This window comes from Gopherus flavomarginatus, chromosome 1 (genome assembly GCF_025201925.1).
Source record: "Gopherus flavomarginatus isolate rGopFla2 chromosome 1, rGopFla2.mat.asm, whole genome shotgun sequence".
NCBI classification, from domain to species: domain Eukaryota; kingdom Metazoa; phylum Chordata; order Testudines; family Testudinidae; genus Gopherus; species Gopherus flavomarginatus.
In genome coordinates, this window is record NC_066617.1 from 205365685 (window position 1) to 205386407 (window position 20723).

Genomic DNA, 20723 nt, shown 5'->3' on the forward strand with positions numbered 1-20723 from the left:
AAGGCAGATGGTGTCCTATTCTAGATTGCACCATGGGAGTTAGTGTTTGGCAGATGTGGTAGCTCACTTAAGGAGACAGGGTATCAAGGTCTAGCCCCTACTTTGACTGATTGACATGGGGAAGATCAGTCCAACAGGAGACCAACTCTGTTTAAGTAAATTCTACAGCTTCTTACCACACTGAGCTTCAACATAGATAGAGAAAAATCTACACTCATACTGACTGCAAGTATAGCATTCATACGAGCTGTGGTAGGTTCAAAGATGATGAGAAAAGTTCCAAACTATAGTAGACCTCATCAACCAACTTCAAACTTACACAAAAGACATCAGTCACAGTGTGCCTCAGACTTCTCAGACACCATGACCGCATGCACATATATGATGCAATTTGTCAGACTTCACCTACTCTCCATGCAAAGGTGGTTGAAATCAGTGTATTCTCTCCAACAAATGTCACATGACATCCAGCTTATGGTCCCACAAGAAGTCCTTTCCTCATTCAGCTGGTGAAAAGACCCTCTTCAGATTTGCAAGGGAGTGCCATTCTCTGCATCAATACCTACCAGGACTCTGGTGACAGATGCGTCCAGGAGGGATGGCTCATTTGGCTCCTACAAACAGAGGGCCCATGGTTCCCTCAGCAAGTTCATCTGCACATAAATATCCTGGAACTCAGAGCCATCCACTCTGTGTCTAAAGCATTCCTGTTTTTACTCCAGGGAACCACAGTCCAGGTGTTGACAGGCAACAACTCAGCTTTGCATTATGTTAGACAGGGAAGCCACTTGGCTCTGGACTTGGTGTATTCAGCATCACAACATGCCATTGGCCCTCCATCCTTCAGGTGTTTGGAACTCCGACTAGCAGATCCTCAGACGACAATTCTCAGACACCCACAAGTGGTGTCTCAACAACTCAGTCCTGCAAAAGGTCTTGGGGTCCATGGTGTCCAATGTATGCCTTCCCTCCATCCCCACGATACAGTGTGTTCTGAGGAAACTGAGGCAAGACACAATTGATGATCAAGGTAGTCCCAGGATGGACCAGGCAGTTTTGGAACTCTGATCTGGTGAGCCTGTCAATGCAGTCCTCTTTCCAGTTACCTACCACACCCAACAGTGTTGCCGAACTAGAGTCAGATTCTGCACCCAGTCTTCAGCATCACATCATTACACCTAGCAGCCTGGGTGCTGGCTGTTTAACTGGAATTCAGAACATTCTGGTGCTAAGCAGGACAGCCTCAACTAGATTGCCATAAAGCTAAGTGAGTTAGCCAGATTAAAATCCTTCTGTGCTTATTAGAGCATACTCCACTACAGTGCAGGCAACCTATATGGTCAAGTTTTAGTACTAGCCTGGCTTCTGAAATCTGTAGGGTGCCTACGTGGAGCTCAGTCCACACTTTTACCCAACACCATTCCTTAGTTGAGGCTTCTAGATCAGATGCCAACTTTAGTAGTGCTGTTCAACAATCCCTGTTTAAATAGGCCTCCTAGTAACCAACTACAAGTAAGGCAGTAACTGTTGGAAGGTCACCATAAGTGGGATCTCTGTGGACAGACAGTCAAAAGAGAAAATGGCTCCATGTATTGCAGTAACTCTGGTTCTTCGAGGTGTCTTGTCCATGTGAATTTCATGACCTGCCCTCGTTCATTGCTACTACAGAATTCTACAAATGTGGGAGAGAGGAACTGAAGGGTTGTGGCACCAGTGGGGGGAACACGGACATCCAGGCCACAGATGCAGCCCTAATGGACACTCCTGGCCAAATGAAACCAGTCTTGCATTCATGAGGGTCATGTGCACCAGGAATGAAATCTATGTGGATAGCACATATTTAACAACTACAGTTACTGTAAAGTAACAACTGTTCTTTCCTAAATTTTTTAAAACTTTGTGGCCTGTTGGCTGAGGCTTTTGCCCTGGTTGATATTTTCCTATTCCTTCCTGATAACGTTCTCAACAGATAACTGTAGAAGGACAGTCTCCAGTTTGCATTAGGATGCCCGGTATTTCCCCATTGGCTTCCTGGTGCCGTATCCTTTTCAGGTTCCATTTCAACCTTGGCCACTATTTTTCTACCCATTGTCAAATTTGACAATGAAAGAGAAATTTCTTATCTGATAATTTTCTTTCTGCTAGCAGCTTTTGTACTCATTCATAAAAACGGGTAATGCATCTGACCTGTGGAATTTGGAAGTAGTCTTGTGGTGTTGCTTTCAAGTTACAGAAATTAGCCACTGCCTTTCAACTGAGGCTCCCACAGGAGCTCTTCCAAAGCTGTAGAAACATTCCATTAACAGATAAGCATTGACAATGACTTGAAGTTACATTAAACCTAAAAACAATTAGATATGTCTCCCTTTAAAGAAAAATTGGAGTTGTCTGTACAATGTGTGAATTCTGATTATCGTGAAATTGTATTATGAAAAATCTTGCTGTATAATGAATGCCTGTATGTATGTGGATCCACCATTGTACACACCAGCCTGGGACAACGGGAATACTTAAGGATGATGATGATGATACTTAACCCTCACAAAGCTTATGCTATAAAGCAGCTCAAGCCTTGGAAATTCAGTCTAGTTTTACTCCTCTGAAATCAGGGATGAGGTAGGAGCAATGGAAGGTGACTAAGAGGAGTACAAACTATGCCTATGGTGTATTTAACTCATGATTTTTAATCTTTTGCATTTATACTTTTTATACTTTTATATTTTATGATGTCTGACTGTCCCCCCAAGGCTGGCTAGCAGCCCTCTGAGCACTTTAGGAAAGAACTAGAGTCACTCAGGGCTTAACTCAGTAGATCTGGACCAATTCTGAATACAGGAAAGGATTTCTCACTTACCTCCCTGTAATCCCAAAATGGTGCAGCTGCATAAGGCATGGGGAGTCATCTTCCTGACAAGCTTTTTGTGCTACTGTGGAGCTACCCTCTGAATGTGAGAGTCTGTGCATCTAGAGAGACTCCTTCCTTCAGGCTCTGAACTCCTTTCCCTGGCAGAATGAGGGGCAGTGGGCTGAAAGCCAGAAAAGTACAACTCCCATTACAGTGCTCCTTGAAACTTGCCCAGAGATGCTGCAATGTGGGGGAGGGGAAGGGCAGTGTACCTGATACAGAGCACAATGAGAGCTTCAGTTTAGGAGATAAGCCCCAGCAAACCCTCCCTCCAGGGAGAAAGGTGAAGGAGCAGGTTTAACCTGTGATTTTTACACCACTTGCTCATTAACAACATGAAAAGCCTTAATGAAGGTGATGTGGCTAATTTCTGTAACTTGAAAGCAACACCACAAGACTACTTCCAAATTTCCCATTCAAAGGTTTTTGTATGTCAATTTTAAGCAAGCTTTGTTCATATCAGATATAAATCAAAACCAATTAATTGCATTTACTTTGGTTCTTTACCTGATTCTCTTTGTTAGCTAAAGAGTTAGCAACTTTATGATTAAGGACAACATCATCTTTGAAATCCAAATTATACATGCATTGACATAGTGGAACAAAACATGTCTGTCTGATGGCTGCTACTTTTGCAAGGAGCATTCTATAAGAATTTATATCACTCAGTGTCATTAAGGTGATGTAGCTTCCACAGTTTTGTTAGGATAACTTTAGATCAATTCTAGATTCCCACTACAGTTTTACCTTGGAATAACATGCTTTAATTTAGAGAGAGAAATTATGCTGCTCTGTGATTACTGTACCTTATTTTACTCCTGGAGGAATTCTGCACCAAAACATTAAAAATTCTGTGCACAGTGTTTTAAAATTTTGCAATATTACATATTTTATTTATCAAAATAACACAATATAAGCACGCCAGTTTCAATTACTTTGGTAATTTATTTCAAAATACCTCTCAACAAGTATGTCTGTAACACGGACAATGAAGAAAGATTCAGGAAATGTTTTCTGACAAATAATTCCTTACTAGGCATATTAATACAGAACTGAGTAGTAATTCATTTAAACTGCAATACAGAAACACATTTCCCGCACCCCTCAGAAACAGTGCAAAGTCTTGGAGGAGTAAGGGATAATGGAGGAGCTGAGGGAGAGGGAAGTAATTGCTGGGAAGGAGCCTGGGTCTGAACATGGAGGGCTGCTGGCTGTGGGTGGGAGAAGTATGGTATTAGGCTTTTTTGGTGTAGGAAGGGATTGTTAAGGAGCCTCCACTCTGCAAAGCCTGGCTCACCCTTAGCCTCTCTCATTCAGTCAGGTACATCTGCCCCCTGGCCCAATGTGTCCCTGCACCCCTACTCAGCCACCCATCCTCCCCGCATCCCTATGCAACCTTGCATCTCCCCTCCCCCCATCTTTGCACCTCCACTCAACCACCTTCTCCCCCTGTCCCTATGTGGCCTCAGCCACCCCCTCCTCGTTGCCCCACACCACCATTCAGCCAACCCCCTCCCCCTATGTGGTCTTACACCCCTGTCCAGTTCCTGTGCCCCTACTCAGCCACCCCACTATCCCTGTGTTCCTGCACCCCCCACCTCCATTCAGCTTCTACCCACTCTGTCCCCCCAACTACTCCAGTCTGTGACCCATCCCCATATAACTCAATGCACTGACCTGGCTGGCCCCATAGGCAGAGCACTGTGAGGAAGTTAGCATCTTTTCTCTTCTCTACCTGCAGCTGCTCTCTGTTCTGGTGCCACAGCAGCCCCCGCTGGGCGAAAGGAGTAACTGCTGCATCTTCTGGCAGAATGTATTTTCTGAGAGAAAAATTCTGCATGGTAGGTACCTGAGCTCCCCCAGGAGTAGTATTTGTTGTGTTTTCACACTGTCAAACGCAGGGCAGACTTCAATTAAAAAAATTCCGCTCCTTATGACTGTCCATATTCAGTGTTGAGATCTCTTTACACCTTGCTCTGGAGTTAGTGCTGCTCTTCCTGTCAAACTCCCCCCACTCCCCTGCTTCAATGGTCCTCCTCAGAGCACCACAGCCAGGAGGATGGTGAAGTACAGTGGTAGCTAAAAGGGGGGTGGGTTTCAAGAGCCATTTTGGAAAGCATGCTTGAACGCTACAAAACCCAGTGAAACCTGAAAAAGTGGCCACACCCTCACCGAGCAACTGCCTTAGCTGCAGAGCCCACCCCAAAGCAATATCAGATATTATAACTCTTTACCTTAAAAGTCCACTGTTAAGTAATCCAGTTTTGTCAGTCTCAGCCCTGCCAAATCTATAGGTTGATATGGTATAAATCCCTAGTGTGACAACACCCAACTCACTGGCTGTGCTGCTCTAATCTTGCCCCCAACCCCAGGGCCAATCAACCAGCTGCTTGCCCAGACAGTCAGTACTTGCCACAGCCACCGCTCAGCCCCATGCAGTTGCTTTCTTCTGGCTCCTCTTGCACCCCAGCTTGAGGGGTGAAGATCAGGCCCCCTGCTAGGAATGAAGAACTCCTGCTACCTCCAGACAGGCCTGAAAAGAGGAAGCTCCTGCAGATGGGGGGATGGGAAAGCAATGCTAGGTTTTTGTGTATACAAATATGTAGGGGGTTGCCAATACTGTGAGCTTTCAGGTTCTCCTCCAGGTTTAGAAGGAAAGCCCACCAGTCTGTACAGTCAATCCAAGCTGCTACTTGTGCTATGAGGCTTCCTTCCTTCCTCAGCATGTGGAGCGGGCAAAACTCCTTTTTTCCATTTCCCCACTCTCCCAATGCCTCCTTAAAAGGTCAGGGCGATCAGCCCTGCTCCCCAGCACCGCACCTTTGCGTGTAAGAAGCTGCCTGCTGCACCCCTGGCCTAGAGGTTGGGAATGAGACTCCCAGCTGCCCCCATCCCAGCTTAGACTCATCCAGCATCAGAAAGGAAAAAGGAGAAAAAAGCAGTTGGAGATAGAGATGAGTGCTCACTAGTATTACTGGGAGGGGAGGTGTCTGGAAAGGGTGGAGGGACTAGTAGTAATTGAAGCAGTAATTGGTGATGACTGTGTTTCCAGCTCCTCTCCATTGTTGTGGGTTACAGGGTGTAGAATAACATGGCAGCTCCTCACCCTAAGGGCCCCTGCACAATCAGCACCTACCCTACTTTCAATATATACAACTTTAGAATAGGCCATGTTTCCTCCACAGTGTTACCTGATATAAATCTGTGAGCTACTGGTTTTGCTTTTGGGCATGGCCGGTAGTGCAGGTCCTTCAGTGACTAAGACAAATGCACTCATTCATACACATTTTTAAAAAGCACTTGTCACAACAGTATCTAAGATTTCACTACAGCAAGGACTCCATGCATTCTGCAGCTGCAGACTTCACCTCTTGGTGCAGAAGTGTATTCTAGCATTCCAGAACTGAAAAAACCAAAACTTTGGAAACTGCTCAGTGCTAGGTCCTGAATCTCACTTACTTGGAGAAGTCAGCTAGATAGGACGGTCTTCTATTTGGAAACTGCAAAACAAGCATCAAAGAGCTAGCTGGGTATTTGCATTAAACATTTACTACAGCCGCTCTCCCTTGCTACAGTCTGAAGTATTTTTAAGGGTGGATTGCTGATTACAGATCTCATCCACTTTAGTTTTAAGTATGAGCTTTCTAACTAGTTCAGTTAGAGATTTCCTTGCTCTTAGAAAAGTGTGACAGACCTAGCAGGGCTCATCTATCTTTAAAATGCTACAGCAGTGCACCTGCACTGCAGTAGCTCTTCAGTGTAGACACTGCCTATGCTGACAGGCAGGGGTTTTCCTGGCAGCGTAGGTAATCCCCCTTCCTGAGGGTTTGCCCAAACTTGAAAAACACTGCAGCAGTGCAGCTGCACTACTATAGCACTTCACTGAAGATGCTCCCCATGCTGACAGGAAGCATTCTGTCGGTTAGGAAATCCACCTCCCAGAGAGAGGCAGTAGGTAGGCTGATGGGAGAACTCTTCCATCGACCTAATGCTGTCTACACCTGCAGTTAAATCAGCTTAAACACATCACTCTGGGGTGTGGTTTTTTTCACACCCTCAAGCGATGTAGCTATGCAGATGTAGACCAGTCCACAGACTTGAAAGGGAAAATGCTACTTCACATAATTTCCAGCTTAAAAGGGGAAGTTTGAATGATTACCATCAGTAGCTCACTTTAAAAGTCCAAACTGCTTCAGAATTCAGATAGGTTAGATGAACAAAAAAATTAGTTCACTGCAAGCAATAGCTACCTCTCCTGAAATGAGCAGGACAAAACTTCACGGATGCAGGCTTACGGTCATGAACTAATATGAAGGGCTATAGTCTAGAAAACTGGTTATGATCAACAAAATTTAGAAAAGGATAATAAAACTAGTTAGATTGTGATTTAATGATATTCCCCTAATGGTGTGAAATAAAGAGATTTGTTAAAAGCTTTTCAGTATTAATGGTTGTGGCTTAGGCGCTAGATCATAGTTGTTTCAGTGAGATCAAACAGTTTTGGGGACTTTCAAATTTGACCTATGGGATACTGCTGAAGGGCTTTGAATTAATAGAAGATTGAGGGCTGAGGAAAAAGTCAAGAAGTCACAGCCCTTTCTGGATGCTTCTTACTTTCCAGTTTTAATGCTGCTAGAAGTAAAGAAACTGTCACTCTATAGCAAGTCACATTTTAAGTTGTGCCTTGGAATTTGACCAGCTCTGCTAACATTTGAGTATAGAGGAGCAGAGTCATCAACTTCAATTCATGGTAAAGATTAGTCTGTCAAAAAGCCCCAAACCTCTCTGTAGTGATGAAGAGAGACTATGAAAAATGTAAATAGAGTACAGATGAGAGTCTCTGGGCTTCCACCAATCCCAAATTCTGAAGAGCAGAAAAACAATGTCTTAAAAAAAAAACTGGTAATTTAAGGTTCTGGGGCCCACTAGTTACCATCTCCCCACTCTCAACATGGGGGCAAAAATCTATTGTTTATGCTGTAAACAGTACAAAGTAACTGGACCACTGTGTTCAAAGATCCAAGCTAGAGTCTTTCATACCTGAACAATAAAGAAACAGATGACAGTGAAGAACAAGGAAGGTAATATACGTGACTTCCTGCTAATCATAGCTTAGCTTTTGGAGGGCAATCTTTTCCCCCACCCTGCATCTTTTCAGCCAAATGGCTTAGTAAATGGAAAGGGAGGACTCATGTGCTCTCTCTGCCCTAAGGAAAATAGTGTTCCTTCCATTACATTGATATTACTAGCTGAAAGGGTATCATCCATGTAGCATGATTAGCTGCGAGCTTTAACATGCTCTCCTCTCCAGCAGATCCAGAATAATCTTCATAGTTTGTCTCACACACTCCAGTAGGTGTCACATCTGAACAAGCACTTCAGTGGGATGATCTAGGTTGGCATAGGCCTGTGCTGGAGGGTGTCGGTCAACTGTTCCTGCTATGACAATGCAAGGATACAATGCCAGTATTCTATAAACTAAATGCAGGATTCACAGCAGTGTTATTTATACATTGTTTCCATTAGATGTTCATTACATGCTTACAAAAGATCGCTAAAAATCTGTAAATTCACATGGCCATTTTGGTACTGGCCAATAGCTGGCAGTCTAGTAACATCCCGCCTGTTTGAAAGTCACAGACTTCATTTCCCCACCAAATTATCCTGTGATAATATTTCCAGATCACTTGCAAACAAGCACTGTTTTTGTAGTGGCTGAGGAGAGGATTTTGTTATTATTTAATGCCAACACGTTGTGCTGATACTGCAAATTGTTAAACTAGTTTTTTAGAACTTCAAGTTTTTAATTCCTTAAAATACAGAAACTGCTGAACAAGGATTCTGCCATTAGCCAGACCAGACGCCTGAACAGCCAGCTGGAAAATTTTGTATTTTTCTGTTGGATGAAGGGAAGGGTAAAGCCAGAATCAGATGTTTTGTCAAGTGTCTTTACTTCAAGATTGAGTTAATGTTTTAGGCACCTGCTCATTTTGTTTTGCAGTGCCTCTTCCTCCTTCCCCCTCCCCAGATGGTTTTATTTGCAAAAAAAATTCAGAAAAAGCACACTTTGCCTTTATATATACATTTTTCTTACGTTATCAAAAACACAGTTCTTCTACCCTACACCACCTCCCCAAAACAAGACAGTCTCCTGGTTTAGTTCCTGCTGTAGCAGTTTAAGCATGTCTACCCAATAAAGATGTTCTAACTGAAGGAAAAAAAAAAAAAAAAAAAGGCTTTTATCAGCAAATAGTAAAAAATAATTCATTTCTGCCTGGAGCATTTCCCCTTTCCTATGCCCCCTAACATAGTTACATCTTGACATATTCTGCAAATGTCAACTAAACCATCCAATGAAAGGTGAAGCAGCTAGTAACTGGCTCAGATAATTACCCATATAATACCATATTGCAGGCAAAATGTTAACTGGGGTGGTCAAAACATACATACGTTTATGCAGTCTTTAGTAAAGCATTCTACCTTGCAATAAAGTCAGGCACAGGAAAGAGCTAGTCTACAATGTAGCAGCCAAGCATACTGACAGCAGCTTTCATCTGATGCCTGTTGCCACAAGAGCAAAGTAAGGACCCACATTTTCACACCACAACTAGATTGTAGGTAAAGAACTCAATTGTAGGTGGAAAGAAATTAACGTGGAGTGGCTAATCAAGAGCAGGAGGTCTGGTACAACTGCAAGCTAGAACCTCTTTTGACAGTTCAGTCCTCTCAAAGCAGTAGAACTTATGCAAGTAACTGACCAAGCTAACTAGAATGTGATAGTTGTATCAACTTTGTTACAATAAAAAGCTTTAGCTCTGAGGTTGTTCCCCTGATTAATGGATTCGCTTCCCAGTCTAACTGAAACATACTTCGTTTCCTTTCATTTCATATTCTTTGTGTGATGCTGCTCCAGTAACACTGTGTTGCAATTCTGTAGCACCATTCAAATGCCTCAAAACATCTCCTGAACATTAGGTCTCTCAGCATCCATATGAGGCGGCGGCTTAGGAAACATCTAATCTCATAGTCTCTCCTTCAAGCACCAATACATAGCAGGGCCTGTTAGCTGTTTAGATACAAGGATCCTTATAAAGGAAACATTTAAAGAGTTGGCACAAGTGTTAAATTATGAATTACTCATAGAAACATACTGTGTGTTGTGCATGACAGGAATGTGCAAAAAACATCCCTTAAGGGTTCTTAAGAGAAGAGGGAAAAAAAAAAGGAGAGAGAGAGAGAAAGGGAAGCATGGCTGTTGAATTCAAAGAGATACCTGGCAGGAATCTCAGCGGAAAAGCACATTCATTAATAATATCAGAAGATGGACAGTGTTTGGTAAGAGTTACAGAGAAGTGCGCTCCCTTCCAACAAAGAAGTCAATAGTGAGATGAGCAAATGTTTTAGTCCTTCAATTAAAATAAGCTTGAAGATATGAACTGAATTTCCATTTGGTAGCTGAAGAATTTCCTTGTTCCTCCATTAGCAATTCTCCTGTGGATATTCACACCCTGCAGAGCTTCAGTGGGAAATTTTCTGTGATGAGATGATCATCATGCAGGAGGACAACAATGTTAACTTCGAACTCTAGGGGAAAAAGGGAGCTTTGTTATTAACTCAAATCGTACAGTAGAAACAATGATAATTCTGTGGCTCCTGCTCTCAGCTGCTTTCATCTTAGATAAACCTTTCAAGCTGTTTTTAGTGTTCTAGGATTATCTGTTGCTAGATGATTCAACACTGTAGAAAACAGGGCACTAAAAAAATGACCAATTTCTCCAGCCTATGTGTCAACATATACGTAGCTCCATAAAATATTTGACTAACTGCATTAGTGGTAGCCACCTGTCTAGCCATTATTAGCTAGTAATTTACTGTTAGCATCATAGTAAGATGTAGATCTTGAGGAGTAATTTGAAGGAGTTTAGGGTAGTGGTTCTCCAAACAAATCCATAGGAGGGCATTGCACATATAAAAGAGCACATATAAGAGAAGCACAAAAATGGATGATCAAAGTTGGTGAAGCAGAGGAGATGTAATTGGGGATGATACTAAAATACAAAAGTAGGAAGGAGCTAAGTTGTGGAGGGTCCTAAACACAAGCACAAAAAGCTTTATGTAGTGGAAAAGCAGCAGCAATGTAGGGGATAGATTCAAAAGAATGAAACTTACTTAGAACTATGATTATGAAGATGATTTTAGCAGAAACATTTTGAATGTACTTAAGTGGAAAGTTTGATGAGGTTGTCAGGAAGGAGGGAGGCAATTGTAATATTCAGGAAGGGAGAAAAGGGCCTAGACAAGAGTTTTTGTGGTGTGCACTGATGAAGAAAAATCTCGGCAACACTATGGAAGAAGTCGACAGATTTGGATATGGCCTAGCTGTGAGTCAATAGATGGAGTCACAGACAACCCCCAACTTCCAGGCCTGAGTGACTGGGAGAATGGCGGTTGTGTCAGTGATGGCAGAAAGGGATAATGGAAGGAAAGCAACACTTCTCAGCATTTTACCCTCCAAATTTCCTGCTGCTTTTGAGAGCTGTGGGTGTTCAGCATATTTACTCCCTACTGGAAACAGATCTTTGACATTAAAACTGCTTCTCCCTGAGAATTTTCCTGGTCAGAACTAGTTTAGTTCTCGTTTAGACTGCTTACGAAATCACTAAGGCTTGGTCTACACTACGCATTTAAACCGATTTTAGTAGAGTTAAACCGATTTAACGCTGTACCCGTCCACACTACGAGGCCTTTTATATCGATATAAAGGGCTCTTTAAATTGGTTTCTGTACTCCTCCCCAACGGGAGGAGTAGCACTAAAATCGGTATTACCATATCGGATTAGGGTTAGTGTGGCCGCAAATCGACGGTATTGGCCTCCGGGCGGTATCCCACAGTGCACCACTGTGACCGCTCTGGACAGCAATCTCAACTTGGATGCAGTGGCCAGGTAAACAGGAAAAGCCCGGCGAACTTTTGAATTACATTTACTGTTTGCCCAGTGTGTAGCTCTGATCAGCATGGGTGGCGATGCAGTCCCAAATCCAAAAAGAGCTCCAGCATGGACCATACGGGAGATAATGAATCTGATCGCTGTATGGGGAAACAAATCTGTTCTATCAAAGCTCCGTTACAGAGGACGAAATGCCAAAGCGTTTGGAAAAAAAAAAAAAAAATCTACAGGCAACACAGTGCTGCGTGACAAGCGTAACGGGAAGCCAGAGACTCAAATGCACGCTCATGGAGGGAGGGAGGGGGTACTGAGGACTCCAGCTATCTCACAGTCCCCAGCAGTCTCCGAAAAGTATTTGCATTCTTGGCTGAGCTCCCAATGCCTGTAGGTTCAAACACATTGTCCGGCGTGGTTCAGGGAATAGCGTGTCAATTTACTCACCCCCTCCCCCCACGTGAAAGAAAAGGGAAAGAAATCGTTTCTTGACTTCTTTCAATGTCACCCTATGTCTACTGAATGCTGCTGGTAGACGCGATGCTGCAGCAGTGAAGAGCAGTATCCGCTCCTCTCCCCTTCCTGGTGGCAGACAGTGCAACATGACTGATATCTGTTGTCACCATCAGCCCGTGAGTGCTCCTAGCTTTCCTCAGGTGAGGTCAGCCGGGGGCACCTGGGCAAAAATAGGAATGATTCCTAGTCATTCCCAGTAGATGGGACAGAATGGCTGGTAACCGTCCTCATCATAGTAACTGGGGGCTGAGCTCCATCAGCCCCCTCCCTTTCCTGTGTAAAGAAAAGATTCTGTACTGCCTGGACTATCATAGCAGTGGGATGCTGGGCTCCTCTCCTCTGCACCATTTAATGTCCTGCCTGGACTGTCATAGCACCAGGAGGCTGCCTCCCCCTCATTTTATCTCACTAACAAGTCATTGTTTCTTATTCCAGCATTCTTTATAACTTCATGACACAAATGGGGGGGACACTGCCACGGTAGCCCAGGAAGTTTGGGGGAGGAGGGAAGCAACGGGTGGAGTTGTTGCTGGGGCACCCCCGGTGAATGGCATGTAGCTTATCATTTCTGCAGGATCTGACACGGAGCAGCTGTGCTCTCTGATACACTGGTTCTCTAGTACACTTGCCCCATATTCTAGGCAGGACTGACTATTTTTAGAAACCATAAAGGAGGGATTGACTCGGGGAGTCACTCCCAGTTTTGCTTTTGCGCCCCCGGCCATCTCAGCCAGGGGCACCCATGATAGCATCAGACAGTACAGAAGGACAGATAACCGTCATCTCATTGCCAATTTACACCGGCAGCAGATGGTACAGAACAACTGGTAACCGTCTCTGCTATCATGCAAAAGCAAATGAATGCTGCTGTGTAGCACTGGAGTATCGCCTCTGTCCGCAGCATCCAGTACACATACGGTGACTGTTTAAAAAAAAAAAAAAAAAAAGCTGAACGGGCTCCATGGTTGCCGAGCTATGGCGTCTGCCAGGGCAATCCAGGGAAAAAGGGCGCGAAATGATGGTCTGCCATTGCTTTCCCAGAGGAAGGAATGACTGACGACATTTACCCAGAAGCTCCCGCGACAATGATTTTTGCCCCATCAGCCACTGGGCTCTCAACCCAGAATTCTAAGGGGCGAGAGAGACTGCGGGAACTATGGGATAGCTACGGAATAGCTACCCACAGTACAACGCTCTGGAAATCGACGCTAGCTTCGGACCATGGACGCACACCGCCGAATTAATGTGCTTAGTGTCGCCGCGTGCACTCGACTTTATACCATCTGTTTTATAAAACCAGTTTATGTAAAATCAGAATAATCCTGTAGTGTAGACGTCCCCTAAGAGTAAGAAGACAGAATATGCTAGACAGAGAACTTAGTTTGAATGGAGACGGTTATAGCTAAAGGAATGGTATAGAGGTTTTTAAAGAGACAAATTGCTTGGTATATTTAGTATTCCCTAAAACTAGTGGACTGACAGACCTGGAGCCCAAGTCCTCTTTATCCACAACAGATGCTGTTCAAAGAACGGTAGTGCTGATTTCCCCACATTGCTCTGGTAATATACTTCAACCCTGGTATGGAACCACCTCTGTTGGTAAGAAGGTATCCTTGGCCTCCCTTGCAAAGCTGCTCATTAGTGCCAGTGGTGGTAGTTTGTATTGTGGCCCCTTGCCCACTAGAAACCGAACTGAAACTAGCAGCTTGTTTAACATGGATTCTGAAGGTACCAATATTTCAAAAATATCTGGGTCCTTACCAACTTTGAAATTTGTAGTTTCCAGTGTAGGGCAGGTAAACAGCCTGGGGAATACCATGTATATTGGAATAGACAAGCTTCTACAGACATCCCCATCAGCAATCTGAATATTCTGAATCTCTGTAGCATCTCTAGCATAACCTTCAGCACAACCTGGAGAAAACAAGTATTAAGGTGAAGGAAGAAAAAGTAGCACTAATTCTACTAGAAAGTTACCAAACATAATTCAAAGGCTGAAGGCATTAGCAAAAAACAAAACAAAACAAAACAAAAAAAAAAAACACACATCCCTTTTGCCCATCAGAGCTTTATGACTGTTTAAAAATTACATCTGAACACCCTATAAATTGATACTTTCTATATACAAAAAGTAACTTTTGCCAATGATTTCTACTGCTTTAGACAAGTATGCTATGTCCATTTAGAATATAAATATTCAGATAACCAGTGTGGCATATTCAGATTTTAAAATGTACACGAAACAACCTACCACAAGTTTCCACACGTACTAACTGTAGCTCAATACTTTTGACTGCAGCTTCTGCATTCTCTACCACCAACTCCCCAGTTAGCGGTTGTGTAATGATGCAGTTAGTTGAGTTGAGATGACCTTTGATGAAAAATTTTGGGAGCGAGGCTCTCTAAATGTAGGGTGGGAAAAAAAGTCACATCGCTAATCATAAAGAGCACAGAGAATGCTAAGTAGGCAAAACCACCCTTCGTGGAAAGAAGCAGCATAAGCATTACTGAAGTACATAAAAACCCTTCATTAAAAGAACATTAAGGTTGCAAAGTCAGGCCCCTCAAAAGTTAGAAAATGCCAGGATCAAGCTTCCCTGTGCAATGTTAATGGAGCATCCCTGAGCGCATGCATTGTGATATAGTCTCTAATTACATGGTAACTTTTCCCCCCCACTAGGTCCCTGCACAGGATGGACTGTGGATGTATCAGGATCTTGAGTGAAGGAGGCTGTTGCCTGTAGGACCCCTGCTTTATTTTTTGTGGCAGTTGGAAAGTTTTTAGTGAATGAGGCAGGGGATTGCAGGGAAAGAAAGGAGGGTCTCAGTGTAAAGGCAGTTGAATGCTGCCGTGACAACTGATTACTATCCCCGCCTCTATCACCATATAGCTACGTGATACTGGGCAAGTCATTTGAGCCAAAAGTGATTAAAATTGTATGTTCCTCATTTTCTGGTTCCCAGCTTGAGATGCTGGGGTCTGATTTACAGAAGTGCTGAGCACTCACAGCTTCATCTGAAGTCAATGGGAGCTCTTGACTGCCATATTCCAATGACTTGGTTGGTTCCCAGTAAGGGAAATATAAAAAAGTAACTTGTAACCATTACTGAAGAAAACTTTGTTAACAACACAGCATCAACACAAAAGAACAAGTGGCACTGCTGTCCATTAAACTGTTGCTTAGCATGTCAGGAATCAAAACTGACAAGAGGAAAGGAAGAACTATGGACTAGCGGTGGAGCAGAATCTAATAGTAGTCACTTATCTCACTCCTCATACCAGTTCACACTAGAGTCAAGAGAGTCACCCAACACCACTTAAGGCATTTTTTGAAAACAAAAGGTTTACCTCCTTAACATTCTGTAAGGTTTCAGGTGTAATTGTGAAGTCCACTGGGCTTGGCATCAACTTCCCTTTCTGAGGCTATAATGTAATGAAAAGGCAGTATTGATATTGGATACTCAGTATATAGAGTTTACATGATAATGTACACACATCAAATCATGAAAAGAATTCCCTTCCATATCCCATTACTTGCAAGACTGGCTTAGAAGCTGACCTAATCATTTTACAATGTCTAACTTTGAAATATAGTCTTTAGAGAACTAGGTGTAATTTTTTTAATAAGAAATTGACCCATTTCATGTAAAGTCCATTAAACGTTGCAAGAAAACAGGACATGATCATGACATGGACCAAAGACAAGTAACCAAGTGTTACAAAGTAACCACATTTTGACATTCTAATTCCTGGATATTCAGAACTATCCTTGCCATTACTGCAATAATGCATGACAGGATGTGCATTACTAGGCTACTGGTGCCTGCACAGGGCATGTTGTGTGGCGAGTCACAAGATTAAGTGCTCTAAACCAACAGCCTACTAACGCACACCTTGCCATGCTGTTAAAGTAGGGCTCTTGATTTTACATATCGGTGTTGGCTCCCCCCTCCCCGAGTTTTGTGAGATCTGATGCAATGTGTCCTTCTAGTAACACTCAGCCTTCCTAATAAGCAGATTTGAAAAAATAGTAAGGGAAGTTATATATGCACTTCCTCTATTATCTTGAGCATATTGATTGTTTTTCTAATCCTCTCTATCTGAGGTGCCCTCCCTGTACTATTTGAACTCCCTACCATCACCCAGTGAGAGCTCTTTCAGATGCAGGTTATGGCCCAGTGCTCTTCTCAACTAACTGGGTCAGATACTCAGCTGCTGTAATTCAGTGTTGTTCCACTGATTTTGCCAGCTGAGGACCTATGTTATCTTTTTTATTTTTTTTTAAATCTGTATTTGGAATATTTCAAAACCTCCTAGTTTAGCTTTTACAATAGAAAGTAAGTTTAAAGTGACTTAAAAAGCCCTGAACTGCTGCTGAAATGGTAGTCTGGCACTTTGCACAGAAAGGACAATGTAACTGTCATTTTAATCTTCAGTTAACCGCCTCTCTTCACCCTCATGCCAACGAGGTGCCTTATCTTTGTTCAGCTCCATTCACGTTTCAGCAAAGCTTCCATTTAAAATAAGTGTAAGGATTTTTTGTGCGCCAATCAGTGATGAGGGTCCCCACTGTGCACTGTTGGGAGTTGGTGCAGTGCTGTATTATCAACAGAAGGCCCAACTTGAACTCTGCAGTTGTTTTACTCTCCATTACTTTGTGTCCATAGTAGTTTCTTGTGTACAACTGCAAAAAACTGGGAAACTGCCAGCCATACACAAACACATTCTCAGTTATGGGAAAATACAGTTGAGAAATTCTGGCAAAGGAAAGAAGGTTAAGGGAAATAATATTGTGTACTGACAGTGAGAATTATATGTACAGTAGAACCTCATTAGTTCACACTGACTAGGAGATTCATGGTGAATTATTGAATTCTGTGAACTAATGAGTGCTATACTCTGAACAAGAAATAAAGCAAGCATATGGCGTAATATATAAGTTGCTCATTATTTTGACAACTGTGGCTTATTTATAATACTTCATAGTGTACTAGTTAACATAGCATATTACGATTTTTCATTTTACAAAATGTAGGAACAAAATCTCTATAGTGTCTTGCTATTAAATCTTTGCTGACATGAGCAATTTTTGTATACGTTACTGAAGTTCTACTGTAATAATTTTCATTACTGATGATGAGGGGAACAAAACATCTTGAAGTATATTAGCACTCTTCTTATAGAGCTCCTTACAGGAGCTCAGCATCATGTGTATTCTAGCAAGTTTTGGGTCGAAGCAAATGTATTTTGCTTGTTACATTTGCGCAGATTATACTGTTTATAGATGTGTGCAGAGCACATGTATAATCAATATAAATCACAGTTGCACCCATTTTACTGAACATGTTCATGATGAAAGGCAAAAGCAGTTCATGCCATACAGCTAAAAATGTGGGCCTTGATTCTGCAATAAATTCCACACAAGTGCAAGAGTCCACTTGCACAAAACTAATTGCAGAGTCAAGGCATTAGTTACAAAAGTCATTTCTGAGCCCACCACTATCTGAACAACTTGATAAGAACACCAGCTTTATGTGGTCCCTATAGGTATGCCTACTTTGCAATTTAAAAAACCCATGGCTGCCCAGAGTCAACTGACATGAGCTTGCGCGATGTAGGCTAAGAGGCTGTTTAACTGAGGTATAGACGTTTGGCTCTGGGACCCCTCAGAGTTCAGGCTTCAGCCCAAGCGTCTACACTACAATTAAACAGCACCTTACCCTGAGCCCAAGTCAGCTGACACAAACTAGCCACAGGTGTCTAATTGCAGTGCAGACATATTCTAAAAAAGCAGCAAAGAATCTTGTTGCACCTTATAGACTAACAGACGTTTTGGAGCATGAGCTTTCGTGGGTGAATACCCACTTCGTCATGCATCTGACCAAGTGGGTATTCACCCACGAAAGCTCATGCTCCAAAACGTCTGTTAGTCTATAAGGTGCCACAAGATTCTTTGCGGCTTTTACAGATCCAGACTAACACGGCTACCCCTCTGATACTTGACATATTCTAAGAGGCTGTAAACTTGTCTCCAACTAGATGCAGTCTTATTTCCACACCCAGAGTAAGGGACCTAAATCAATAATTTAGGCATCTGAATACAAGAGGTTTGATATCTTCCCTTCACCAATGCTGAGCACCCAAAGATATCAATCTCCAATGGGAGCTCTGGATGCTTAGCACCCGGGGGAGGGAAGGTAGGAGTGAAGGAGTAGGGGGGATGGGGGGGGGGGAAGAGAGAGAGAGAGAGAGAGAGAGAGAGAGAGAGAGAGAGAGAGAGAGAGAGAGAGAGAGAGAGAGAGAGAGAGAGAGATCAGGTCATCCAAAAGATACTTTTGGGAGCACACAACACCATAGTATCTAGATACTGAGTAGACCAGTATGTATCTAGGACATGAAGGGAACAAGCAGGCAGAGAGAAGGAGGGGACTGAGGACTAAGTGGGAAAACAGGAGGTTTTCTCAAGATAGCAAGCTCATCATCTCAAACATATTTCTAAGGTTAAAAGAGCACGTTTAAAAGAAGTTAAGGTGGAAAGGTTATGTAAATTATAGCATGAGGTCCTAGTTTATGTCTCAGTTGCTAGGTGCCACAGTAATACAAATGCTTGAAGCCTGAATAGTGCTAACTTCAAAATATAAAAGAAAGCACAAATACCAACCTTCCCTCCACCTTAGGTCTTATGCCTTGTTAGTATAGGAGGACACATACAAGTTACAGCATTACATCTTGTGAACATCACCATATAAGACTGGGCACCAAACATTGCTAAACAGAACAAAACTGCAGAGATGAAAACATCAGCTAGTTGACAGAGTTAAAAATCTCTATATTCCAACTTACTGGTGAGTGGACAATGAATTCACAAGTCTTAGTCAGGTCTTTGGCCAGTAGAGAACGTCGCATATCACACCGAAGGGTATACTGTGAGAAAGATTGGGGGATAAAAGAGTCTTATCAAAGCTTTCTTTCATCTCCAGCATGGACTTAGAGAGAAATCATTCACAATTTATGTTTACTTCACCTCTCAATTTAGACAATAAAAACATGTTAACCACTTTCTGGTTTGTTCATAAACTGTTTCCATTTGGATTTTTTTTTATTTAAAAGCACTGAAACACTTAAGCAGCACATAGCTTCTTATGTAAAACCTAGACATCGGATCAAATCTCTTCTGCGCATCCATTTTAACAGATATTAGTGTGTTCTATACAATCTGTTCTTGGAAGTCAGATTTCATTTTATTTCTGGCGTGGTACAGCAGAGCAGGAAACAATGAGACTGAAAGGCTGGTGACAAGCTAATGATAGGCCTGGTCTGGACTTTTTTATTAAGTCTTAATTTGGAGGGGGTGGGGAGATGGGTAACTGGGTAGGTGATAGGAGAATGGCCAAAGGTAACACATATACCAATCAAATCATACCTCACTAGAATCAGTACTAATTATAAACAAAATATCTGGATTACAGAAAGCAACTCAACTTGTTTTGGCATGTTTTTTTGCAGACAACAGATGTTACATTAGAAAGAAAGCCAAGGCTAAGACTAGGTAAGGGAAACATCAACATTTAGAAAAGGGAGCCTTTCACCATAAGGGCCGTCAACAGGATATAAAATTTAGAAACAAACTAGCCATATGCAGAGGCACATAGTTTAAGTAATATCAACATCTGCCATTGACTGCCACGGCTAACAATTACATATGCGTTTTATTTTTGAAGCATAGAGGGACCTACTGTGAAGAAGCCTGGAGTAAATGTAGGGAAACGAGAGCCTGAAGTTCAGTATGAGAGAACTGATTTAGATAATCTGTAAAAAAAGGAATTTTCCTCCTCTTTTAAAACTGATTGGCATTATGGATAACCTATCTGTAAATACATTAATTGGTTTTTAAAATATCAAGTATTTTCCTTTAGCACTAGCAGTAACAGGACAATTAAATAATTTAAGAGACGAAGATCCTCAGCTCTGCAAAGTACAGAGAGAAAAGAGGTCTCTATATCGTTGGAAGAAAGGACTCCTTTTGTGGCTGCTTTCTCAATATAAATGAACCTTTGGAAAGATTAGCATTGAAAATGGAGTGATGGCTCTTCAGATAGGGTATTTCAAGCAGAAGATGGAAGGATGATCACTGCTTGGCTATGCTGAAAAGTCTGATGTACAAGATCACACTAAGTTTGCTCTGCAAAAGAGGAAAATATCGAAAATATGCAGGTGCGTGCACACGACAGACTAGAATGAGTTTTATTCTGGCGCTTATCATATTTCCATCCAAGACTTTTTTACAAATAGGTGTCTCATGACATAAGTCACTTACCAGAAAAACCTGACAAGAGATTCTTGAATTTAAAATGCTTAA

At 42.4% G+C, this 20723-nt stretch overlaps 2 protein-coding genes across 9 annotated transcripts in view; one reads left to right on the plus strand and one right to left on the minus strand.

The window, feature by feature from the left end:
• TTC3 (tetratricopeptide repeat domain 3) overlaps positions 1-20723 on the plus strand; it is a 367670-nt gene that overhangs the window by 172609 nt on the left and 174338 nt on the right. The gene's annotated exons all lie outside the window — the stretch shown is intronic.
• VPS26C (VPS26 endosomal protein sorting factor C) overlaps positions 1-20723 on the minus strand; it is a 104118-nt gene that overhangs the window by 66252 nt on the left and 17143 nt on the right. For 5 of the 7 annotated variants that reach the window (XM_050916593.1, XM_050916606.1, XM_050916557.1 and 2 more), the window contains 4 exons: positions 19208-19288; positions 15713-15787; positions 14615-14765; positions 14125-14277 (listed from right to left, as the gene is read on the minus strand). In XM_050916593.1, coding sequence (XP_050772550.1) covers positions 14125-14277; positions 14615-14765; positions 15713-15787; positions 19208-19288 — 460 coding nt within the window. Of the gene's footprint in view, positions 1-4375; positions 8345-8839; positions 10490-14124; positions 14278-14614; positions 14766-15712; positions 15788-19207; positions 19289-20723 lie in introns of those variants that run through there. The other 2 variants (XM_050916576.1, XM_050916567.1) reach the window with 2 other exon arrangements.